Genomic DNA, 27,363 nt, shown 5'->3' with positions numbered 1-27,363 from the left:
TAAGATAGTCATTGGGAAATCCAGAAGAAACTCCTTTAACCAAAAAATGGCAAACACTTGGAATTCAGAACCACATTAAGTGGTTGAAGTGAATAGCACAGATTTATTTAATGGGAAACTGACAAAAATTGAAGGAGAAGGGAATAGACATTCATGATAGCTAACAAAAAAAACAAGGTTAACATTATTCACAAGGAAGATTCATATAAAGTTGCAAGAAAAAAATAGCAAGCCTGAGGACTGGGAACCATTTAGAATTCAGCAAAGGAGTATCAAGAGGGGATTGCGAGGCAAAAATTGACAATGAGTTAAATTGCAAAGTCGGACTGTAGCATCTTCCATAAATATGTCAAAATTGAAAAAAATTAGGGCAGCCAAGTGTAAGCTCCTTAAAGTATACAATGGGCAAACTGATCATTGAAAGCAAGGAAATGGCAGATGAGTTAAACTACTACTTTAAATTTGTCTTCATCAAAGACAACACAAATAGCACTCCTAGTATGAGCAAAAAAAAAAGTGCTAGAGAAACAAATGAGACTGAAAACTGATAAATCCCTAGGGCCTGATAATCTACACCCCAGGTAATATAGGAGGTGACATGGAAATAGTAGATGTGGTGGCTGTCACGTCCTATAAATTCTAGAACAGTCCTGGCAGATTGGAGGGTGGCACACATTATGTCACTATTTTAAAAGGAGGAGAAACAGTGACATTTTGCAACAATTAATCTAATATCAGCTGTAGGGAAAATGCTGGCGTCCATTATAAAGGATGTGATCACAGAACACTCAGAAAATACCCACTGGATTAGATAAAGTCAACATGTATCGATAAAAAGGAAATACTGTTTGACAAACCTGCTGGAGATTTTTTGAGAGTGTGACTAGAATTGTAGATGAAGGTGAGTCAGCCGATGCGATTTATTGGATGTTCAGGAAGTACTGATAAACTCCCAAAGGTTAGTGTGCAAAATCAAATCACTTAGGATTGGTGGCAACATACTGGCATGGATTGAGAATTGGTTAGCAGATGAGAGACAGAGAGTAGCAATAGTGGGTCATTGTTTGAGTGAAAGATAGCGATGAGTGAGGTACTGCTGGGACCAATACTTGGGCTCAGCTATTTACAACATAGATGAACAATTTGGATGAGAGAATCAAATCATATTTCCAATTTTGCTAATGATATAAAACCAGGTGCGACTGTTAGCAGTAAAGAGTATTTAAAGAAATTTCAGGGCAATTTTGGCAGAGAGGGGCGAAAGCGTGCAGACACAGAATCATGTGGATAAGTGTGAAGTTGTCCACTTTGGTAGAAAAAACAGAATGGCAGAGTATTGTTAAATGGCGATAGATTGGGAAATGTTGATGTACAAAAGAAAGTTCAGTGTCCTTGTTCACTAGTCAGTGTAAGCAAATACGCGAGTGAAGCAAGCAGTTGGGAAAGCAAGTGGTATGTTGGCCTTCACTGCATAAGGGTACACGAGTAAGGAAGTCTTACAGCAGCTGTATAGGGTCTTGGTGAGACCACACTTGGAATATCGTACTCAATAAACGATATACTTGACATAGAGGGCGTGCAGTGAAGGTTCACCCGAGTGATTCCTGACATGACAGGTCTGTCACATGAGGAGAAATTTGATCAGCTGGGCCTGTATTCACTAGAGATCAGAAGAATAAGAGAGCCCCTCCATAAAACTTATAAAATTTAAACAGGGTTGGATAGACTGAATACAAGAAGGACGACACCCCTGGCCAGGTGTACAGAACAAGGGCTCACACTGTGGTATGCCATTTAGGAGTCTAATGGAGAGCTATTTCTTTCCTAAGAGAGTGAATCTTTCTACCACAGAAGGCTGTGGAGGACAAGTCACCAAACACATTTAAGAAAGAAATAGATTTCTAGAGGCTTAAAGCATCAAAGGTTATGGGGTGAGAGCAGGAACATGGTACTGAGAGAGGATCATCCACAATCATGTTGAATGGTCAAGCAACTCAATGGGTCAAGTATAGAGTATATATTCCTGCTTCTAAGTTTCCATGATAGTCTTAAAGGAGGGAAGATGAGGAGACCCGAGCAGAACATAAAACTTAGCACAGACCATTTGGGGCAAATGGCCTGTTTCTGAATACCCAACATAATCTCCTGTGGTTCCCTGTCTCTTCACTTTTGCCAAAAGCTCCAATAGGCTGAAGTGCCTTTGCAGGCTCTCCAGTTGTTTTCTGATGTACTAGCACTATCTTTTAATGGTGCCCATCCTTACCAGTTTCACTTCTCTGCAATTCTCACTCCAATCGCTAATGCGTTTCCTATGCTCGTTTGAGTCAGTGTTTGAAAACATACCAATAAGCTGACCTCAGAAAACTGAGTGTATAATCAACTTACAACAGATTGTCTTAAATGCATGAGCATCTATTATATTGCAATTATGTGAAAAAAATCCAAACTTTGTGCTCCTGTAAACATACAGTACTGGAAAAAAAACAGCAGTCATTATCTGGTATGTTTATGTCCCTTTGTTTTGTTTTCTGTTGCTTAAATTTACTTTCTTCACAGTGATTTTCAATTCATTTCCATAACTTATGATCCATATTGCTTGTATGATTCTGCCTAGGTCACATCTGCTCTTTCTTGTATAATCCAATGCGTTTTTGTTTAAGCACAACTATGATTACCTGTAATATAACACTCTCAAGTCACAGTCTGAATTTACATGTTATTGTTTGCCCTACTCATGAGCAAAACTTATTGCCTCTGCCATATTTTGGTGAATCCCAAAATTTCAGTATTCACATGGAAGAATATTGCTTTTATCTGGATCATCATTCCAGCACAGCCTTATCCCCATTCCTATTTTCATAGGGTCTACTTTGAAACCATCCACAAGCTGAAATCACTCAGTTTTGTAAAACATGAGGGATAGATACCACAATGTGCTCTCTATATCAATTCATGAATCTACATCAATGTTTTAAGTGTGTGTAAGCAGGAAACTTGCACTGTTAATATCATTTGTTGTGAGAAAAGGGCATGTCCTTTCAAAATGGGCTGTACAGGTTTTAGTTAAGAGTGTGGTGCTGGAAAAGCACAGCAGGTTAGGAAACATCCGAGGAGCAGGGGAATCGACGTTTCGGGCAAGACGCCTCATTCTTGATGAAGGGCTTCGGCCTGAAACGTCGATTTTCCTGCTCCTTGGATGCTCCCTGACCTGCTGTGCTTTTCCAGCAACACATTCTCAACTCTGATCTTCAGCATCTGCAGACTTCACTATCTCCTGGACAGTTTTCTAAATGATTAGGCAATGGAAGCAGCCAAATTCAGTGTGGAAATTCTCATGCTCCATTCTTCAGAGGTGTAACCTCTCATACAGCACAAAGGTGCATCAAGGTTCCAGCTTGGTGCTCACAAATTTGTAAGCAGAAAGATAAGGTGAAATACATTGTATATTCAGGAACATCGGGTACCCGATAAGCACAGTTGGCCAATTCCTGCACAACAGACCTAAATAGGAAGACACAACACGTGCAGGGCCATCTTACCACACATCAAAGACATCTCAGAGATGATGACCAGACCACTTTGGCCTCCAGGCATCATGGTAGCCCACAAACCCACCACCACACTGAAACTGCTCCTGATGAATTTAAAGGACCCCATACCAACAACCACCAGAATGAACATCATATACAAAATACCCTGCAAGGACCGCAACACACGTTACATTGGGCAGACAGGCAGGAAACTAGCCACCAGGATACATGAGCACCAACTAGCCACCAAAAGACATGACCAACTATCATTGGTATACCATACACACAGATGAAGAGGGACACTAGTTCGATTGGGACAATATCCATCCTGGGGCAGGCTAAACAAAGACACGCACAGGAATTCCTAGAGGCCTGGCATTCAAACCAGAACTCCATTAACAAAGATATAGATTTAGACTCCATTTACCAACCTCTCAGAAACAGAAATGGAAATGATATCAGCCACCACAACAATCCAAGATAGATAATTAGCGAGCAGGACAGAATACCAGCACTTCACCAGAGGCTCACTGATGATGCTATCTAGCATGGTGACGAAACATCTGAGAACAAATCTACCAGGTTAGCAAGCAAACTTACAACCTGATCCACAAGCTGAGCTGCAAATCTTCCCCAGAATCTCAAACCCGACAAAGAGACAGGCATAACTGGGACCTATGTGGATACCCATTGTCACAACTTTGACCTGAAGAAAGTGAGATGAGTGAAATGAGAGGTTGTGCGGGTTGAGGACCAGCTCAGTCAGGTGGACAAGAGTGTGGATGGAGATGGTTTAGGTAGAAGCAGAGAGCGCTGAGACCATCCTGACAGGGAATGGATATGTAAAGGATTTGCACGTTGATGGTAAACAGGAGGTGGGTGGAACCCATGAACTAGAAATTTTGAAACATCACAAAGCATTAGGGAGGGACTGGACAAGGGAAGAAATCGAGGTAAGGTAGGAATAAATAAGACCCATGGGCATGAACAGACAGAAATTCAGGGTCTACTGGGCAGTTCTGTTTGTGGATGTTAATGATTTAAATTATGGGCGGGATGATTGGAGAATATCCAGATGACATTAAAATTGGCTGGAAAGTTGATAGTGAAGAGGATGATGGTGATTGTAGAATGTCAATATTGGCCAGGAAAATGACCATCTCGAAAAAAACATAATCTAACTACCACCCTTCGATATTCAGTGCTGTTAACATCACTGAATCTCCCATTATCAACAATCTAGGGGTTACCATTGATCAGAAACTGACTAGACTTGCCACTTAAATACAGTGGCAGGTCAGAGGCTAGGAACACTACAGTAAATAACTCACCTCCTGACTCCCCAAAGCCTGTCCATCATCAACCAGGCACAAGTCAGGAGTGTGATGGAAAACTCTCTACTTGCCTGGATGGGTGCAGCTCCAAAAACACTCGAGAAGCTTAACACCATCCAGGACAAAGCAACCCATTTGATTGTGATACCATTCAGTCACTTTACCACCGCTGTGCAGTAGCAGATGTGTGTATGAGACACACTGCTGAAATATGCCAAAGATGCATAGACAGCAGCTTCCAAAGCCACAACCACCACAATCTAGAAAGACAAGGGCAGCAGATATATGGGAACACCACCCCTCCAAGTTCCCCTCCAAGCCACTCATCATCTTGACTTGGAAATACAGCTGTTCCTTCAGTGCCACAGGGTCTAACTCCTGGATGGGGTGGGGGGTAGGGAGAGGTGCCACACGACTACTTACAATGTATGTTAATGACTCAGGTGAAGAAAGTGAATGTACTATGTCCAAATTGCAGATGACACAAAAATAGATGGGAAGGCAAGAGGAGAGAATGACAAAATATCTGCAGAGGGATATGTTCAGCTTCAGTAAGTGGACAAAACAATATGGCAGATAGAAAATAATGTACGAAAATGTGAGATTGTGCACTTTGGCAGGAAGATTAAAGGAGCTGAATATTATTGAAAAAGAGAAAAACTACAGAAAGCTACCAAACAGAGGGATTTGGGAGTCTCCATTCTTGAATCTTAGAAAGCTAGCATCTAAGTTCAGAGGGTAATAAAAGAAGGCAAATGAAACGTTGGCCTTTACTTCAAAGGGAATGGAGAAAAAAAGTAGGGAAGTTTTGCTAAAGCTATACATCAGACTACCGCTGGAGCTGGAATAATGTGAATTGTTTCGGGACTCTTATCTGTGGAAAGATATTGCAGTGAAGACAGCCCAGAGAAAGTTCACTTGGCTAATACCGGATATAATTGAGGAGAGGTTGAGTCGGTTTGACCTGCACTCCTTGAAATTTAGCCGAATGAGAGACAACCTTATTGAAGCATACAAGATTCAAAGGGGACTTTACAGGGTTAATGCAGAGAGGTTGACTCCCTACGTGGGAGAGTCTAGGACCAAAGGGCTAATTTCAGAATAAAGGCTCACATATTTAAGGCAGATATAAGGAGGGTGGTAAATATTTGGAATTGTTTATGACAGAGGGCTGTTAACTCTGGGCCATTAAGTACATTCAAGGTTTCACCAGACAGAATTTTAATCCATTAGGGAATCCAGCAATATATGGAAAAGGCAAGAAAGAATAATTAAGGGTTATCAGACCAGCCATGAAGATCTCATTGAATAGTAGAGCAAACTTGACGGACTGAATGGCCTACTTCTGCTATTATGTCTTATGGTTCTATGTAAGGCTGAAACTCCTGCCATGACCATGGATCAAGACCTTAAAGTAACATGGACATTGTTAACTTTGAAATCAAAATGTATTTATTAAAATAATTCTGCTGCAGCCAAAATGCAACTAATATTCACTATCTAGCAAAGTCCCATGTGGGCCTCATGGAATGTTGCTCCTGGAGAGTGTCAATGAAACTTCAAAACAGGCAAAGAAACCTTCTTAGCAGAAAGCCATATCTTATAGATTTTGTGTATTTTGGCCTTCCAAGAATATACAATAAAAGGACTAAAAACAAATTGCACCACTACTGTATGTTAATGTCGAAAAGTGTAGCACTGAAAAAGCACAGCAGGTCAAGCAGGATCTGAGGAGCAGAAGAGTCGACGTTTCAGGCATAAGCTCTTCATCAGGAATGTGGGAGGTGGGGAGGGAAACGAAGGGGCCTGAGAGATAAATAGGAGGGTGGGTGGGGCTGGGAGGAGGGCAGCTGGCAAGGTGATCAGTAGATGCATGTGGGGGGTGATTGTGATAGGTCGGTAGGAAGGGTGGATAGGTGGGAAGGAACATGGAGGTGCCATGTTGGAGGGATGGACCTGGGATGAGGTGGGGGGGAGGGGAGATTTAGAAACCAGTTGAGTCCCCTCCCCCCGTCTCATCCCAGGTCCAACCATCAAACTTGGCACCACTCTCTTGACCTGTCCTACCTAGCCATCTTCCTTCCTACCTAGCTGCTCCACCCTCCCCACTGACTTATCACAATCACCCCAACTTGCATCCACCTATCGCTTTCCCAGCCACATTCTTCCACCTTCCCCCCCAGCTTCACCCCCTCCTATTTATATCTCAGCCCCATTTCCCACTACCACACCCCCACATCCCTGATGAAGGGCATATGCCTGAAATGTCGACACTCCTGTTCCTCAGATGCTGCCTGACCTGCTGTGCTTTTCCAGCACCACATTTTTGACTCTGACTCTAAAGCATCTGCAGTCTTCACTTTCTCCTAGTCCTTCTATATTAATAGCCTGATGACCTATTTTGTGAACTAGAGTAGTGTGGGGGACACTGAGAATAGTCATTAATCACCCCTGCACTTTAGGTAAAGAAAAAGAGAAAAATTTCTTTCACTCTGAGTGCTGCCAGCCAGCCACTGCTAAAAGGAATCAGGATAAAGAGTTTTAATCAACCTACAAATCCAAGAATCTCAAATTATCTGTTGAACTACAAGTGTCAACATCACCGTTGACGTACATTGCAAGGTCAACAATGAACTCTTCACAAACAATTCAAAAAATGGTCCGCATTTTTTATTTAAACTTTTATCTTTTCAGATTCATCTTTTTGTTTTAATCTGTGGATATGTCTGCTCCGTTACGATTTTGTCTCATGATTAGCAATTAATAAATGCATTCTATGCTAATTCAAGATAGACTGCCTTAATTGGCTCTTTTTAAGACATTATTTAATTTAAAACTGGGAGAAATATATCTGCAAGGGATGGGATCCTATTAAAACTTAACTTTGTTGCGACCAACTGAGGGGATGGGTGAAAAAAGGGAGCCAGTTCACACTCCTCACCTGGAGCTCAATGGTTTGATCCAGTCTGGAACTGTTATAAATTGTGCAACCTCACTATGGAACTGGTTTGTAACACTATACCAGACAATGGTTAGGCAACAGCTGGAGTTTTGTGCATAGTTCTGGTCATCACTCTTCAGGAAGGTCATAATTGCTGCTGAAAGAATTCAGAGGTTTCTGACAGAGTTCATATCACCGTCTTAAGATATGGTTTGATAACTGTTAGTTATCAACTACCAGCACAAAATGATATATGTGCCATGTCTGCACACCTTAATTAAACACTTCCTCCATGTAATCCAGCCAACCACTCCAGCAACAAAAGAATTTCAAAATCACATCATATTTAATTTGCTCTCTCGTAATAAAACAATTCAACCTAACTGAGAATTAATCATAATTTTTAATTTAACCTATTTTTCTAACCAACTTGTTCAGAGATATTATTACATACCGCTAGAGCGGGTGGGATTTGATCCTGGATCTCCCGATCTAGGGTTAGGGACTCTACCTCTGCACCACAAGAGGGCCATTTGAGAATTAATCATATGCTCTATTTATGATTAAAGACTGAGATAGGCAATAAGCCAAATTCAAAGGAAGCACAAGTACATCAGTAAATATCATTACAAGTCCTACTGTATCATGTCAACATGAATCTATTTAGTTGAGCTGCCACATTTTAGTCAGAATGCATTAAAACATGGTCAGTGCAAGTTTCTGGTTCAGCTTCTTTGTTTGCCATGTTTTTTTTTAGACTGCCGTTCTTCCACATATATCAAAGGCTCTGGATTTATTGCACACATTTTCATTCACAGTTGAACAGTTTCCCTCAAGCACACATTCAAGTCAGAGAGATTTGTGACTAAAACATCAAGTCATTGAGCTGACGATAAGCTAAGTATTGATTCGCAGTAGCAGTCTAGACCTCGATGAACATACATCCAAATCATGAAACTGTCCTCAAGTCAGAAGTCTTTTTTTTAGATTAGATTAGATTACTTACAGTGTGGAAACAGGCCTTTCGGCTCCAAAAGTCCACACTGACCCTCCGAAGAGCAACCCACCCAGACCCGTTCCCCTACATTTACCCATTCACCTAACACTATGGGCAATTTAATGTGACCAATTCACCTAACCTGCACATCTTTGGACTGTGGGAGGAAACCAGAGCACCCGGAGGAAACCCACGCAGACACGGGGAGAACGTGGAAAACTCCACACAGACAGTCGCCTGAGGCGGGAATTGAACCCAGGTCTCTGGTGCTGTGAGGCAGCAGTGCTATCCACTGTGCCACCGTGCCGCCCATTAAGTCTTGAATGAGTAAAGCCGAGATATCAGAGGATTGAGTTTATTTTGCACCGCGTGAAGAGGTAGTGAAGCCAATTGATGACACCAAAGTGTAATATACATTTATGCTTTCTGGTCAATGGAAAAGCAATTGTTCTCCTTTAATGCAGGTGCTGAAGGATGAGAGATATGTACGGGGCTCATTAACCAGGAAAACAGTCTGCTTTGTACAGAATACCTACAACTGTGCTCCTACCCTATAATCATCTGCATTTTGCCTGCTCGATACATTAACAAGTGACAGGTAGTTGTTTACTGGCAGAGTTGGATCCAGGCAGGCTGGACCCTTTACTGAAAGTTAATCCAATCCCTGTTCACTGACATCAGAATAGTTCCCTGCAGCAGGATGATGGAGCTGCTGCAAGAGGTCAGGCAGCGCCATCACCTGCTACAGCCAGGAGCATAAAAAAAGTGACCAAACCTGAAAAAAAATGTCTTCGGAAACACAGAAAAGTTGCTGTTGCAAATCTGTGCTTAACAAGTTGCATTCTCAAACTCTACCATGAACCCATAACAATTATACAATAATGCTGAAATCTGCTGCCAAATACGTTGTATTGAAAGCTCGTTTTCAAAATAATTAAAAAGGATGCATTTTACCATCAGCATGAATGCACCAGCATGTAAACTAGATGTGTCTTTTTTTAAAAATAGGGTGACAGGAAAGGGTTAAGAGGGTGTTGCTGGAAAAGCACAGCAGGTCAGGCAGCATCCGAGGAGCAGGATAATCGATGTTTCGGGCCAGAGCCCTTCATCAGGAATCCTGATGAAGGGCTCTGGCCAGAAACATCAATTTTCCTGCTCCTCAGATGCTACCTGACCTGTTAAGTTCTTCCAGCAACACACTCTCAACTCTGATGTCCAGCATCTGCAGACCTTACTGTCTCCTGACAGGAAAGGGTGCAGATTCAACTCCCAGGTGGGATGTTGCTAGCTTTCTTAAACTGCCTGCTTGAATTGAGCTTCATCAGAAAGCGAGCAGGGTGTTGTGTCTGTGAAGTTGCCTGGAGGTAGCTAGGCTAAAGATCAGGTGGGCTGAAAGGGCTGGGAAATTTGGAAGAGCGAGTTAGGTTGGTTTTGTGGATGAGATAAGGAAGTGTAGGGTGCTGACATAGCGGCAATCATGCTGAGCCCATCACAGATAGGTGTCACATGTAAGTGGCAAGATCTCCACTAGTTTCTTAGTAGTCGGCAATTACAGTGGGGTCTCCTGAGTGACAGCACATATACAGTATTTCAGACTTCTTCCAGAGTCACCTGGAGACTTCACAAGAAAACTGTGATTTGCTAAAAATGAGCTGTTGGGAAAGAAAAGCAAATGAATGAAAATGTGCAGCTTGGTTTCTTCCAGGCAGGGGAAGTAAAAACTCCCTCATCTATTTTTATTTACAGAAATTTGACATTGGACCAAATTTGGACTTCAAGTTTAAATAAATTCCAAGTCAAATTGAAAAGAGTAAGAGAACTCTCCTCATTCACAAACTGCCTCCCTTATGTGTTGATCTGAACTCTCAAGTGGAACAACAGCAAATGGGAGGGACAACCACTGATCTTTCCACCTGGTAGAAATGCCTGGGTCTCTTCAAGATCTTATAGGTGATTCGGCCACCTACAATAGGCAGCTGGTCTATTCATCGAAAAAGGAATATTCGACTTCCCAGAGGTCACCTTCTGGTACTTTTCTAAGTTGAAGTGGTTTGGCAGTGGTTTTGCTGTTTAGAATGATTGGCACCCAGATCCGACTTTGGTATTCCACTTGTCTCACAAGTGTGGGCTGGTTGGGTACAATCTGTACCTTTCGTGTTATGAACTATAGGTGTTACTATTTGATACAATGCTCCAGTTTCCGGGACATGCAGCCTACCACACTTGGCAACACACCAGCACTGAAATTCATATACCATAGTATTCATTTATTTGATAGGCAGATGTCTTCTTGGCTTGACAGCAGCATCCTGTTCACAGTGAACACCACTTGTGCTGCATAGTTGCAGCATGAAACAGCTAGCTTCACTTGTTTCTCAATTCTTTGAGTTACATTATTCTTCCAGGCTAATCTGATTTAGGATTGTCACTTGAGCTTGCATTGTGGTGCACCTACTAAAAGGTACACATGTTAGCACACAAATATCAGGTCTTTGAATTCAGAAAGAATATGTAAATGCACTGTACTTGCTCAAACACAACAGAATACATGGCAGAATTACCAATTCAACTGTGACCAGTATCAAACTGTCTGGCTTAAAATTTAAATGAAGCCCATGGATAACTGTCAATCATCATTAATGGGCACATTCTCAATGGAAACACACCTATTAATCAAAGTCCACTTGCCTATCAATCAACATTCTCCTCTCATGTCATATAAATATGTTGGTTTTCTCCTTGCATTGTGTGATTTATCTTCATGAGTGCAAGTTAAAAACTTTTTTAGTAGTGAATTCGAGGAACTAGAGAACTATATTTAATTTTATCTGCACATCGGTCTTTCAGTGTTTAGCCAATTTGCAGAATTCCAGCATCAGATGAACAGGTGACAGCCAATAAAGAGCTAGTGATGTGAAACAGAGAGGGGGCAAGGGGGCATTGTAAATGTGGGGATGAGCATAAAAATGGGGGTCTGGAGGCAACTGATGATAATGGAGCAGAATTTGGTGTAGTGTAAGATATAGGCAGAGGTTTGGATGAACTGAAGTTTATGAAGAGGACGGAAGCACTGATGGAACAGCAACATTTGACCTGAATGAGGATTTTAGAGTTGGTGGGTCAAGGCATGGGCAGAAACAAGCTTTGTTAAGGAGATGGAAGTAGAGGGCTGACCTTACAATGGAGAATATATGGGATAGAAAGCTCAGCTCATGGTCATAGAGGTTACAAACATAGCAAACCTCTGTTGATTGTGATACAATTCCAATAGGATGGAAGTAGTGTACATGTGGAAGCTGGTCAAAGGATAATAATATCATGGACTAGCATGTAGATGAGGAAAAGGCAAATATTAAGGAGAGATTCTAGGGGTGCTCTGAAGTAAAAAAAGAAGAAACGTCATTGCTCCAATTCCCTGTTCCATTTGGAGAACTCAGAAGGAAACTAAGTGAGAGCACACCCACTGATGTACATGTAAAAGAAAAATAGCTGCAGGAGAATGATGTGGTCAAAGTGGAAATGAAACACCACAATCACAGTGATGTGTGACTTTGGTTTGCATTGTTTTAATGCTTTGGCAGGGTAGGAAACTGGATCAAAGAACTTCCAGTATAGATTTTCAAGAAAGGTAGTCAAGAATTAAATAATACAGAGGAAGCTGAACAACCTTGGAGAGGTGAACAATGTCAGAGATATTGTGGTTGATAATAATGGGCTAATGATGGGCTTTTTGAAAATGCAGGTAATGATGGCTGTTTTGAAAGCAAAACAAAAGGATCGCACCTGATGTGAGGAAACTTTATGGCAAGTAACATCAAGGAAGTTCAACTGTGAGTAGTGGGAATAGGATCAAGGGATCAAGAGGTGGATCTCATTGAGAAGTTGACCTTTGAGAGGGCACAAGGGTAAGTTTCAAGAAGGTGAGGGTTTATGGCTGGTGAGCTCAGGGTAAAATCGGTTGAGGGTTTCGCTTAGTGGTTAAGAGGAGACATCATGGGCACCTGAAAGGCTCGTCTCAAGTAGTGAAGAGATTCAAAAATTTATTTCCCCTTTCAGAGGTAGAAGAGGTCAGGGACAGGGTTTAAGAGGAATCAGCAGTGGAGGAAGAAGATAAATTGTCATTCGTCTACTCTCCTGCTTAGATGGGGGTGAATAGGGTGGTCATTTTGTAAGATAGAGATGATTCTGGATCCTATAGTCAATGTAGGGTTCTTTTCAGCAAAAATGTTTCTTTGACTGTTTTATTGACACATCCTGTATTTGGTACTGATGGGAGCAATTCAGAGCAATCAACACCACTAAAAGTCAGAAAAAAAATCATTCTTCCATTTTGACCTGCCTAAATTCAATATTCTAAATTCATTGGTAATATATTAATTATCTACAGAAGATCTCTCCCCTAATGTTACACAACTACAAAAGACATTTAAAAAAAATTGAAGCCTTCTACATTAGAAAAAATATTTTATATTATACTTTTGTTATTTTTGATAGTACATATTTGGTTGATGATGGTTTCCTTTGACATTTTTGTGCAAACTGTAGAATATAATTTATTTACTAGGATGCAAAAAACCACCATCTTAAATATGTACTTTTTAAAAAAGAAAATAGCATTTCCAGGCTCCTTTTCCTATAAGGTCTCATTCTAATCAGTTTGATCGGGTATAGACAGGCTGAGTGGTGTCATTGCATTTGGCTGGGGACTGGCTTAATTGCCAATAGTGTGGTGCTGGAAAAGCACAGCCTGTCAGGCAGCATCCGAGGAGCAGGAGAATCGATGTTTCGGGTATAAGCCCTTCATCAGGAATGAGGCTTGTGGGCAGGGGGGCTGAGAGATAAATGGGAGGGGTGTGGGGTTTGGGGGAAAGGTAGCTGAGAAAGCGATAAGTAGATGAAGTTGAGGGAGAAAGTGATAGGTCAGAGGAGGAGTTCAGGCCGATAGATGGGAAAGGTGATGGGCAGGTCAGGAAAGTGGTGCCGAGTTGGAGGCTTCGGACTGGGATAACGTGGGGGGAGGGAAAAGGAGGAAATTGTTGAAATCCACATTTATCCCAGGTGGTTGCAAGGTATCTTTCCGCGAATCAAATCATCTCACTCAATGTTAATTGCTCTCAGTGATTGAAATTCTGTGATGGCGGTTCTGGCTGGTAGCTGGGGTGTTGACATTGGGCCTAGCTACATGAAGGCCAGGGCCTCTAATGGACAGCTCTGAGACCAAGTGCTCCAACTGTGGCCATATAGTCAAGCCAGGTTCACCAGTCAGACTGTAGCCAGCGGAAAGACTGAACTAAATCAGTGACTCCACAATAGCATTTAACCACATGAGCAATGAATGACTGTGCTTTAAAAATTAATGTTACGTTGAGAAGAAAGGCAGGAAGAGCATCTTTGCCATTTCTTGTTGGACCACGCTGACTCTATGACATGATCTCCATCCATCCAGGGGACGTCTAATTTGAATTCTGGGCTCTTTTGTCTGCTCTGTATTGCCCATTTACTGTTAAACATATGTTTCCAATAACTGCTACTTAATCTGGAAGGGACATGGAAATGCAAGGGGTGGATGGATGTTTGTGGGACTGCTTGGCCTCAGTGGCATTGCAAGGAGAGGGGTGAGGTTGGTGTTAGTGAAAGTGCAGGAAGAAAAGGCACTAGCAAACAATGCAACAAATAAATCTCTGGCGCAATGGTTCTTTCAGGAAGAGTCAGTTCCCAAGAGCTGATCATTTTGCCAGTGCTCAAAACCAAGAGTGCAGTGGACTGAGAGACAATTGATTAATGTGCGAACAAAATTTCCAGATGAGAAACTCAGCTAAAGGAGTTTCAATGTTGTCAAGCACACATTGACTGAACAAGGTTCAATATTCTCAGGGCAAGATCTGTTAAGGCAATGAATTAATGGATTGATCCAATAAAACCCATTTGGAGTTTCCATTTTTTTTAAAGCTGGCTGCATACATTTCAGCCAAGCCACAAGCTCAGAATTGTAGCCAACGGCCAATATTACTTGACAAAATCCATCAAGAGAACAACACAATTTACTCTTACTCTGCCTGCTGCTATTTTATTCACAAGGAACTGAAAGTTCAGGCACGATTTGCAGAATCCCAGGTGGAGATTATAACCAAGGGAGAAGTCTGCAGGATAGAATGTCAAATCCCAGCATTAAAAAGGAACAGTATTTATGAAGAATGAAGCTCTCCGAGGAAGTAATTACTTGAGGTCGGTCAAATGGTAGCACAACGCTCTCAATGGAGAAAGCAGCTGTGCTCACGAAGGTCATGGCAGTGATGATTTTCAAAGCCGGCTCACTCCGCCTACTAGGTAGGGAGAAAACTTCTCAAGCCAGCAAATTGTTCAATTGAAACTTGATAAATCAATAGTGCCACATTGCAGAGGGATTACAGCCCCATGAGTTTCCACAGTCATGCAAATCAACAACTGGGGGAAAAAAGGCAAAAAAAAAATACATTGTTGAATTCTACGAGATCTTGGCTATGTTTGATTGAATTCATATTAAGGTAAGAGTGCTCAAGTTATCTGACGACTCATTAAATTTGCAAAAGCTTCACATGTACTGTGAAGCATAAGGCTTCCTAGGTATAAATGAACAAAACCCAAAAATCTTCAACGCCATCCATTTGCCACTAGTTACAAAATTTGAATGCAATTGCTAACTCCAAGTCTTGTTGCCACACGAGTTGGTCACTGCCTGAAACTGTGATTTCTTACATTAATGCACAGCCTACAAATACTGGTACGAGCTGTGCTTGAAGGGAATACTGATCAGAAAACCACTGCCATTTCTATTGTCTGTGCTTCAATTCAATGTAACTCCCTGGTGAGAGCACTAGATGGAGAAATTTACACAATGTGAACTTCATATTGCTGGATATAAGATTATTCTGTTCTTTTCAACAGAAAGTTTTAATTTTTGCTTACTTCGTCATAACGTTCCATATTTTAGTGTAATATTGAAACTAAAACAAACTGTAGTTTATACTTAATCTTTGATCTGATTCCTTAAATTAAATGTGCACTTTTTTGCATATGATTGACATTTTACTGTTTTGGTTCATGTAGTATTTTCAAAAATTTAACTATTAATTTGGCTAAGCACAATTACATTTTTTTAAAAATCTCTTTACACTGCTCAAAATATAGTATTAAGTTTGCAATATTCTTTGTGCTATCATGATTTGAGACACTTAGGAAGGAGAGAATAATAACACCAAACTATAACACCAGTTAACCATCATAAGGCAGCAGGAAAATGTATTCTCAGTTATTAGGGATTTGATATAGTCACACTGATAAAAACAAACAGAATACAATTGAGCAATTGTAAATGGATTTGTAAAAGGAACACTTTGTTGACAAATCTGTTACATTTGTTTTCAGAATGGAACTAGTAGGGTGGTTAAGGGTAAAACAGCATGTGTTGCATTTAGATTTTCAAAAATACTATGATAAGTTGTTGAACAACCTGTGATTACAGAATTTGAGTTCTGAAATTGGGAGTGATATTAGCATGAAATGAGGATAAGTCATTGGACAGGACCATAAGTCCGCAAGACCATAAGTTATAGGAATAGAATTAGGCTATTCAGTCCATTGAGTCTGCTCCATCATTCGATCTGTTTCTCAACCTCATTTTCCTGTCTTCTTCCTGTAACCCTGGATCCCTTATTAATCAAGAACCTATCTATCTACCTTTGTCTTAAATACAGAGTCACTGATTTTGCCCCTACAGCCCTCTGTAGCAATGGGTTCCACAGATTAATCACCCTCTGGCTGAAGAAATTCCTCCCCATCTCAGTTCTGTTGTGTCGTCCCTTTACTCTGGAGGTAGTGCCCTCAGGTTCTAGTCTCTACCATTAGTAGAAACATTTTCTCCATATCCATTCTACCCAGGCCTCTCAGTATTCTGTAAATTTCAATCAGATCCCTCTCCACCTCCACATCTTTCTAAACTCCATCCAGTACAGACAGAGCATCCTCAACTGCTCTTCATATGACAAGCCCTTCAATCCCCAGGATCATTCATGTAAACATCCTCTGGACCCCTCCAATAACAGCACATCCTTTCTTAGATACAGGGCACAAAATTCCTCACAACATTCCAAATAGGAGTCTGACCAGAACTTTACACAGCATCAGCAGTTAATCTCTGCTCTTGTATTCTAGCCCTCTTGAAATGAATGCTTGCATTTGTCTTCCTAACTGTCAACCAAATCTACATGTTAACCTTAAGAGAATCCTGAACTAGCACTCCCAAGTCCCTTTATGCTTCAAATTTCCAAAGCTTTTCCCTGTTTAGAAAATAGTCGATGCCTCTATTCTTCCTACGAAACTGCATAATCTCACACTTCTTGACAACGTATTCCATCTCCCACTTCTTACCCCACTCTCCTGGCCTGTGCAAGTCTTTCTACAGCCTTCCCACTTCCTCAACACTATCTGTTCTTCCACCTGTCTTTGTGTTACCTGCAAACTTAGCAACAATGCCCTCAGTTCCTTTGTCCAGATTGCTAATGTATAATTCGTCTGCACAATTCTGCTCCCTGCACAACTCTACTAGTCACCAGCTGTCATCCTGAAAGAGACCCCTTTATCCCCATTCTCTGTCTTCTGCCAGTCAGCCAATCAGCCAATCCTCTATCCATGCCAATACCTTGCCACGAACACAATGGGCTCTTATCTTCTTTAGTAGCTTCTTGTGTGGCACCTTGTCAAAGGCCGTCTAGAAATCCAAATATAGCTTGTCGACTGGCTCTCGCTTGTCTAACCTGCTCATTACAGCCTCACAGAATTCTAACAGATTTGCCAGGCATGATCTTAGCTAACAGACTGAATATTAGCATGAGAGGATTGTCCGATGCATCATCTTAATCCTATCCCCTAGTCCTAATATTCGATCTAGTGAACTTGGGTTGCACTCCCTTTCAAAGAAGTATTTCCTTTCTGAGGTAAGGAAACCAAAATTGTAATAAATGTTCCAGGTATGGTCTCATGAAGGCCCATACACAATTACAGTGAGACATCTCAATTGGCAAGGGAATGGTGGCTTAGTCAAAATGCAATTGCACTGGCAATCAAGTGACTTGGACTAATACTCTGGACACAAGGCAGATGGTGGAATTTAAATATGGAACTATTGAGAAGAGTAGGTCGACATTCCCTGGAATTCAGAAGAATGAGAAATCATTTCATGGCAACATTTAAAATTCTGAACGGAGTTAATCGGCTCGATGCAGAGAGAACATTTCCCTGACTATAGAAAGTAGAATTTGGTATCACAGCTTCGGAATTAGGTGTCAACCATTTGGGACTAACATAAGAAAAGACTCTCAAAGGTTGGAATTCTCTAATGTAGAAAGCTATAGACATTCAATTGTTACGTATGTTTAAGAAAAATTATATTAGATTTTTGGATATAAATGATCCAAGGGATAATATTGCAAGGTAAATTTGAGGAAGAAAATCAGACATTATCATATTGAATGGAACAGCAACTAAAGGGACCAAATGGCCTATCTATGTTCCTGTTTCTCATGTCTTGATGTACTTATTGACATGGGATGGTAAACTGTAATGTTTGTTTGTGGTGCTGTATGCTCCTACAATAGGAATCATGAAAATTTATGACTTGTGAATACATTTCTACTTCAAAGTCATTCTTTCTATTTTGAATATAATTTATTATTCAGGCTTATGCTGACAATACGCAAAAGATATCTCAATTGATCAGTTATTCTCAGTTGATAATTTCAGTACAAATGGCTTCCTGTAAGACTAAGACACACACACACCCTGCTGTCTGGATGTGTAAAGCTAAGGTTAGGAGATATGTTTGTTATTTTTTCCTTAGAAAGCACTTGCAAGTAGCCCTTTACTACTTTTTCTCTTAAAAGGCAGAAAATTGAAGTCCCTGTCTGAATTAATCATGGTTTGGCTGTGTTTCCATGATGGTAGACCATTATTTACTTTTCTAACTTTGATATTACTCATTGTATCCATGAGACTTGGAAAATGGATTTTGTGGTGTAAAACACATTGGAACGACCTAATAACATTACTGCAATCATTAGTTTTGAGTTGTGCTTGGCTACACTCTCAGCTGCAGTGTTAGGGAGCAAGTTAAAAGAAATTCAATATCATCCTACAAAATGTATTTGCATTTTCCAGCAGTTTGGCGAGCAGAAATCACACAATGCCCACTATAGAGTAACAGTCATATTAGATTTTCTTATCCAGCAGATGCACAAGATTTACACTGTCCACATATTGAAGGGCAACTTCTATTCACCAGATTAGATCTACACAGATTTCTAGGAGGGTAAGGAAATTGGCAAATTACAATCCATATCAATGACTTAAATGAAGGCATGGACTTAATTGAATGTCAAGGCAGGCTAATTGACCAATTCCTGTCCTATTTCTTTTAATAATGTTATAGATCAGGTCTTTAACCTCATTGAAGATCTCGTCTTTCAATGTGGGTCACAATCTCTTGTCCATTCACCACCTTTCTCCTGTTATCACAGATCCATTTCATGATTTGATGCTGGTCCACCTATAGAATCCTTGGGTAGTTTTCAAAAGGCAACACACTGTTCAACTAATCATTTTGCATTCCAGGTATCAGGAAAACAAATTTACACAGATGCAATTACATCAGTCACTCATTCAGGTCATTAAACAGGGGCAGTCAACAGTAAAATGAGCTCCTGAGAGTAGCAGTCAGAAAAAATAGGGTTACAAATCATAACTAAAAAAAAAACTGGAGCTTATTAAGTATATCTTTTCTAGGACAATAACTCTAGCATCAAAACTAAGCAGGAAGTAACACTCTGAGCAAGTCCCCATATTTAAAAGACAATATTTTAAAAGGAAAACAAGTTGTTTTCCCCCATCTCATGATCAGTTGGCTTAACATACAGAATTACAGGAACATGAGTAGGCCACTTGCCTCATAAACTTGTTCTACCATTTTGCTACCATACCAACTCATGCTCAGTTAATCCCAGTTCTTTCCCAATTAATTACATTCTTAAGCTCAACTGATTGTGCATCAATGACTGCTTGGAACAGTTGGCTGAATTATGGGGCCATGCCAAGGCTGCTATTGGAAACGGGCAGGGCCTGAAAACAGCAGTAATCTGCACGCCAGTTCTCACTTACCATACCTAGCACTGACTTTGATCACCAGAGTCAGGAGAGCAGGGGCAAGATGGAATGCTACCTGATCCCCTATAAAGCAAACTGTAGAGCTCACCAACATGGGGTGTGGAGGATATTGGAAGATTCACAGGGAGTATAGAGGTTTATGGGAAGACCAGATGAAAGGAGACAGGCACAGAATGGGATTAATCGTGGCTTCTCCAAAAAATAACATTAAAATCACAAACATTTAAATAGTATGCAAGACAACTGGAAGATTGGGACATAGGTGTCTGTGGGGCTGTGGTGGGTGGCCAGACCTTGCGAGATGTCAAGGGAGGCCCTCTGTCTCATGGCACCTCTGGGGCAGAAGAACAGGGGCAAGACTGCCAAGGTCAACTGAACAACTAAGTACAAGGAAGGCAACAGCTGACAATAGCAGCACAATTCTCAGATTTCATATCCAATGCTGTTCGGGACAGCACCCTCTGCATGGGGTAGGATGGATCCGTCACATCAGAAGGGCAGGACAGAAGAGCAGGAAGGACCACAGAGATGATACACTCCACAAAGAATCTACTGGGGTTTAAAGATTTATGAGAGACTGTGATTCTCCAGGTTAATTGTCATCTACACCTTACCCTCACCACCAAAGACCTTTCACTTCACAGCACTGCCTGTAGCTATAAAATTCACTGTGGACTTGAACGTTTTCACATCTGACTCCATCCAAGGATTAGTGCACGCACTGCGTTTCCCATGATCCTGAATGCCCTACTTACCAGAGCTGCATGAGTCTTTAAGTTTACAGGAGATGAGGCCTCGGGAGTTACAGAAGGCAGTGGGTTTCACAGTCTTGCTGGATTCCCCGAGGTGGATGGCATTGTTAATTGTACCCGCATGGCCATGATGAACTCTGTGACCATCCAGTCAGATTCACTAATAGGAAGGCCTTCCATACTCAAAGGTTCAGTAAATCTGTAATCCCAACAGCTTCCTCATGGAGTGGTCTTGCAGTTTGGCAGTTGTTGCGATGCCTTCATCCTTCTGCCAATGATTTATTCTGCCCCATACACATTGGCTTCCCAACTTGGCCACTCCCAAGCAGCCCTCTCCTTGGAGGAGGTGGAGGCAGCCTGTTCACTTGCCTCTGATTGCTGGGCTTGCCTCCACCACTTACCACTACAGCACAGAGCTGCCACTTTCAGAGCAGACAAGGAGTCCAAGAACAGAGATGGTGCCACACAAGGGATGGATCAATTATTGACCCTTTATTGTACACCCAATCCTTGGCAAGTGCTCAAGACACATTTAAGTGGATAAACGACATCCATTCCAAACACATCTCTGCTGTAAGTACCACTGCCTGGTCCAAGCTGCACCATGTGGTGTGAGTCCTGTCAATGTACAGTTGCAAAACTGGACTCTCCGTCCTCAACCGTCTCAGGGAATTTCAACAAAGGAGAGGATGACTTCTGCTCCTTCTTTCAATAAAGTCTCAAAACATAATGTCACAATCTGTTTGGGAAAATTCCCTGATACTTGAGCTCCATTGTTTCCAAGATCAACTCTAAAGTTAAAGATTCAATCAAAGTACTTAAAGTAGCCAATATACCTGTCTGATGGACTTGGGGGAGCAGAAAAGACTCATTTAAATTTAAGAAAAAGTATTTATTATGAATAAGTAAATTCAAACCACAGACACAAAGAATTATTAACATTTAACTCTACTAGTTAAAAATTTGATCCCCTTTAAAAATATCTACACACACAGACAAAGACTAAAATTAGTAGTATAGGTAGTGCAAAATAGCTGGGGAAACACAGTACAATAGCACCAGTCTACAGGCTTCAATGAAATGTTCCTTTTTCTTCCCAAGACCTTCTGTTCTTTAAACTCCTTCTTTCCTTCCATGTTTTTTCAGTTCTTTGCTGAAGTCACAGAGGCTTTAGACATTAATTGTTCACTTTCTCAGTCGCTGGCTACAGGCAACAGGTTACTACAAATATTGGGACAAAAATAACAGACTGTCTTATGGCTTGAATTACTTAGCTGCAGAGATACAGACAGACCCTGCTTCTCCCAGTCTGGTAACATTTTTTTCCCTTTATTGTTCACATCCACAAGCTGTTCAGCTGCCCAGGAGCCAATCAGAGAGTTGTCATCAGGCTGGAGCACAACTGGTTGCAGTTGCACAAATCAATCAGCTACCAGTTACTGACCAAAATTCACTCTACACAGACTCTGCAGTACTATGCTGTCTCATTCCACTTATCCCACTGCCTGCAAATCGACAGTGTAAACACGCTCACAATGAGTTCCACTGACTCGTTTCCAAATGTGCAACAATTGCTTTTGCAGTCCTTGATTTTAAAACACTGCTGTTCCATTTTAGCCCATAAACTAAAGGAAAATAACATGATGCAGTCTTTACAGTATTTCTTCATCTACATCCCAGCGCTTTTCTACTGAAGTTGTATCCTCAATCTTGCGTCCAAAATATACTGTCATATTTTGGTATATTCAACCAGGTCTGCCATTATTATGCTCATTCTGAATTCTTCTGTAATTTTCCTGTTCTCTTCTTTCTCATTAATGACTCATTCTCTGCAAAGTTGGATAGACTCATTTATGTTATGTTGCACAGTTTAACCTCAGCCAAATCCTAAGGGAGGTAGGATTGTTATTTGTTATTGCCAATTTGTGAATGTTTCTTTCATCCAAACTCTCTGCTGTTCACTTTAAACAAACTTGTTATCCATGCCACGAAGTTTCCGACAGTTCAAAGCACCTAAACTTCATTCAGCAATCTGTGTGGAGCCTTAACCATTTAAGTATCCATTGGCCCCTTTCCAATTATGTCACAAATCATTATTAGCTTAGTTAAACATTAACCCATAGAAAAGTATGCCCACTTTTCCTAATCAGCACATACTTTTACAAGTGCACAGGTACTTGGACAGATACTACATCTTTGCATTTCCACAATTCTGACATTTAGCAGCATAAGATTTTTGCTTCTCCCTTCCTCTTTTGCAAATAAATAATCTTGTTTACGTTGTCTCTCCCCATCCCTACCCTCCACCCACAATTTCTCCTTTCCAAGTGATTTATTCAATTATATTATGGTAACTATTCTCAAAATATCCACTTACTGACATTTAGATTAGATTCCCCACAGTGTGGAAACAGACCCTTTGGCCCAATAAGTCCACACCCACCCTCTGAAGAGTAACCTTCCCAAACACATTTCCCTCTGACTAAAGCACCTAATACCAAGGGCAATTTAGAATGGCCAATTCACCTGACCTGCACATCTTTGGACTGTGGGAGGAAACCAGAGCACCCGGAGGAAACCCACACAGACACAGGGAGAATGTGCAAACTCCACACAGACAGTCACCCAAGACTGGAATCTAAACTGGGCCCCTGGTGCTGTGATGCAGCAGCGCTAACCAGTGAGCCACCGTGCTGCCCCTAACTATTCATTGTTTGTCAATTATTAAATCATTAACTTAGCAAAATTGTTTACATCTGTTTTTCTGATAGATTGCTTTTACAAATCATTTATCTACAGGGTTGATCGTTTGGTAAATCAATTTGCAAAGTTTCCGCTAGCTGACATTTATTCTCTCCCCCTTTGCGCTTTGCTACAGTTGAGAAACAAGCCAAGGCAATATTAATTCTTTGCTGCAACAAAAGATGGTCTGATTACATAAATACATCAAACATACCCCCCAAAAATGGAAAAAGGTTCAGGAGCATGACATTTTATGTGACACAAAACAGGATTAACTAAGTTTGAGATGTTGATGTTCACAGTCAGCAAATTAAGACTCAAGAATCAGTTTTCATTTGAGGAACAAGTATCAGAGATATGGACAGCCACAGTATGATTCAGGTACAGAGCAAGCATTCATAGAAAATCAATAGAAAATCTCACAACCTTGGCCATCTCTATCAATACCACTCCAAAATCAACCACTGGGAGGTGCACAGGAGCAGCTAACAGTAACTCAAAATTAGTAGAATAACAAAGATTATAAACATGAGATTCTGAGTAGGCAGAAGAGATACCTTAGCAGGTGAGAACCAATGACATTCAAGTAGTGAAATGAAATGCAGATATATAGACATATTCAGACATTTGTGAGTTGTGCATGTTTTATAATAAATGTGTGCTTTCCAGTAAAAGGCATATATTTTTGCTAAGTGGTTTAAGCGTGTCTAAATGGAAGGGATGATTAATCACGCTAACACTACTAAACCTAAGCATGTACAGGTTTCTATTGGACATGGTTTCTTAAAGTATGTCCTTCCATTGTGAAAGTCTGGTTTCCTAATTCAAATGTGTTAGAATGTAACTTTTAGTTTAGGAATCAGTTGTTCTATTCAATACAGATAAGTCACAAATCTGATCAAGAAAGTAGCAATAACCCTGATGTAAATGCAAATCAAATCAGCTCAAGTTAATTAGATAACAAGTTACTTGTGCTTATTAAATAAGGTCAGAGTTAACAGTCAGTAACTTAAACAAGTACGGCATTTATTGTGTGGACCAAGAAATTGTTAATGTCTTACTCTCACATTCCTGAAGAACAGTTTAATGAATTCAATGGGTAATGGACTGTTTTGGATTTTATTTGCATCTCCAAAAAAACTTTATTGGCAAATTTTAATCACACAGAAATAAGCATTTTCACAGAACAATACGACATAACAACACTTACCAGGTAAAAATGAGGCACAGTAAAGTGGATATAAGTATAAGAACCTGATTAAACATAGCAGATTGGGTTCGCTGGATAGCCCTGTGAAGATCATTCTAAATGAATAGAAAAAAGTTAAAATTAAGGGCAAAGTCCTATTTATTTTTAATGCCACATTCTATTCTTTCAGACAGAAGTTACATATGTTTATTGAAATGCAAAGGCCTGATCACCGAAGAGAAAGATGCAAATAAAACCAACGATGATGTTTGCACTTAGCATCAACTTTTACATTCCAACAATGTGTTAAAATGATCTGATTGTATACAAATCATGAAATTATATAACTTTTCCATTAATTACGGCCACTGGATTATCAGTTTCTAAATTCTAGCTATTCAGTGAAATGCTGAACAGAGGTCCTGTACACCTGTACCTCAGGATGAAAAGATCCCATGATACTATTCAAAGATGTACAGGGGAAATTGGGAAACATTTCAAGGTTCTCATACTCACAATCATATTCTCCAGGGCATGCTTGGCTAACCAGCAGTTCAGAAATACTGGGATGAATAGATTCCTTAATGGAGACCAAAATATCTGGAATCAAAGCAGCTTGATTGAACATACAATTTCAGAGAACTTCAGAATACATTGCAAAATTTACAATCTACAGAGTAGAATAGACAATGTCACAATGATTATAAAATATCTAAGAATGACCGAAGGATGGGGAAGACACTCAAGATGAGAATTTTGTCACTCCCAAAGGTAAGGTTCAGCTGCATGTGATAGGACAGGACCATGTGAGGTGTTGAGCCCATCTTCCCCCAGCTTGCCTCCAATCCAGTCTGGGCTGAGAAATCTTGCAGGTGGCCTTCCCACACAGAGGTTAGTGGTTGCCCTTAAGTGGCAACCACTGCTAACCAGTGAAGGGAGTCTGGAGGCCACTCAGTAAACCCTGCTGGATTTAGTCTACAAAGCATAGCCCTTCATTTACAGGCACTCTGTACTGAACTGACTATGGGTTTTTCATACATCCACCTCAAATTACAAACCATACTGGATGGCTGTTGATTTTGTTGCTCCTTGAATCATTGCAAATTTCCTGTTATAGTCCTGTACCCACATCTCTAGCCCTTGGCCCAAATGTGCAACAACAGGCACAGAGATGCCCATCATAGTGTGTGATGGGCTTCTTCCCACATACATATTAATAGTCCTGAGGGCATAAATGTGAAATCAAATTCCTAGGTGTGGTAGAGACCAACCTACTGTGGCCTTGGTCAGTCTAGCGTTAGACACCAACAAATACTGACTGAGTCACTATGAGTGTATTGGGTGTCGTCGGCAGTTTATCCTGCACATATTATAGGGCTGAGTCAGAACTTCAGTACCTGTAGTGTCATCCTTGTTAACCTTTTCCCATCTAGTAATGAGACCAGTGGTTGTGGTCTGTTGCCAAGATCAAGACCAAGACCAAGAATGTATTCTAAAAATCTCCCACAAGCCCTTGTAATCAGGAAAGCTGTCTTCTCTATGGTGGCACACCTTGGTTATGTCTGACAGTGTGCATGATGCACAGTACACTGCTTTTCAAAACTCATCCAAGACCACTGCTCCATCATTAAGTCAGAAGTGGGGATGTTCGCTGATGATTGAACAATATTCGGCATCACCAACGACTCCTCCGATACTGAAGCAGTCCATATCCAAATGCAACAAGATCTGGATAATATCCAAGCTTGGGTTGACAAGTGACTAGCAACATACATACCACACAAATGCCAGATAATGACCATCTCCAATAAGGAGCAATCTAACCACCACCCATTGACATACAATGGTGTTACCATCACTGAATCCCTCACAATCAACATCCTGAGGTTTACTATTGACCAGAAACTTGACTGGACTCACCACACAAAAACAGTGGCTACAAGAACAGGAATACTGCATTGATTAACTGACCTCCAGACTCCCAAAAGCTGGTCCATCATCTACAAGGCACAAGTCAAGAACGTGATGGAATTCTACCCACTTGCCTGGATGGGAGCAGCCCCAACAACTCTCGAAGCTTGACACCATCCAGGACAAAGCAGCCCGCTTTATTTGGCAACACATCCACAAGCATCCACTCCCTCCACCACCAATGCTCAGTAGCAGCAATGTGTACTATCTACAAGATGCACTGCAAAAATTCACCAAACCTGAGACCTCACCTTCCAAACCCACGACCACTTCCATCGAGAAGGACAAGGGTAGCAAATACGTGGGAATAGCGCCACCTGTAAGTCCCCCTCCAAACCACTCACCATCATGATTTGAAAATATATTATCATTCTTCCACTGTCACTGAGTCAAATTCCTGGAATGCCCTCTCTATCAGAATTGTGAGTCAATCTACAGCACTTGACCTGCACGATTTAAGAAGGCAGCTCATCACCACCTTCTCAAGGGCAAATAGGGAGGGCAGTAAATGCTGGCCAGTCAGTGATGCCCAGTCCCACGAATGAATAACAAAAAAGTCTGTAGCTGAAAGATCAGCAACTATGGCGTTGGAAAGAATGGATTTCAGAGAAGAAAGTAAAAGGAAAACTAATGAGGCTAAAGGCTATTAAGCCCCGTGGACTTGATAGGGTGCATCCTCGGGTATTAAAGTATGCAGCTATAGAAATATTGGAC

At 40.9% G+C, this 27,363-nt stretch overlaps 1 protein-coding gene across 3 annotated transcripts in view; it reads right to left on the bottom strand.

The window, feature by feature from the left end:
• kcnt2a (potassium channel, subfamily T, member 2a) overlaps positions 1 to 27,363 on the bottom strand; it is a 712,068-nt gene that overhangs the window by 365,826 nt on the left and 318,879 nt on the right. For all 3 annotated transcript variants that reach the window (XM_087990852.1, XM_087990853.1, XM_087990854.1), the window contains exons 9-10: positions 25,195 to 25,278; positions 24,700 to 24,794 (exon numbers count right to left, since the gene is read on the bottom strand). In XM_087990852.1, coding sequence (XP_087846978.1) covers positions 24,700 to 24,794; positions 25,195 to 25,278 — 179 coding nt within the window. The remainder of the gene's footprint in view (positions 1 to 24,699; positions 24,795 to 25,194; positions 25,279 to 27,363) is intronic.

The sequence above is a fragment of the Chiloscyllium plagiosum genome, unplaced genomic scaffold (genome assembly GCF_037043375.1).
Source record: "Chiloscyllium plagiosum isolate Xiang-an unplaced genomic scaffold, Cpla_swu_hap1 HiC_scaffold_9, whole genome shotgun sequence".
NCBI classification, from domain to species: domain Eukaryota; kingdom Metazoa; phylum Chordata; class Chondrichthyes; order Orectolobiformes; family Hemiscylliidae; genus Chiloscyllium; species Chiloscyllium plagiosum.
The sequence above is the reverse complement of the archived record's forward strand: the minus strand, read 5'-3'. Positions and strand labels throughout refer to the sequence as shown.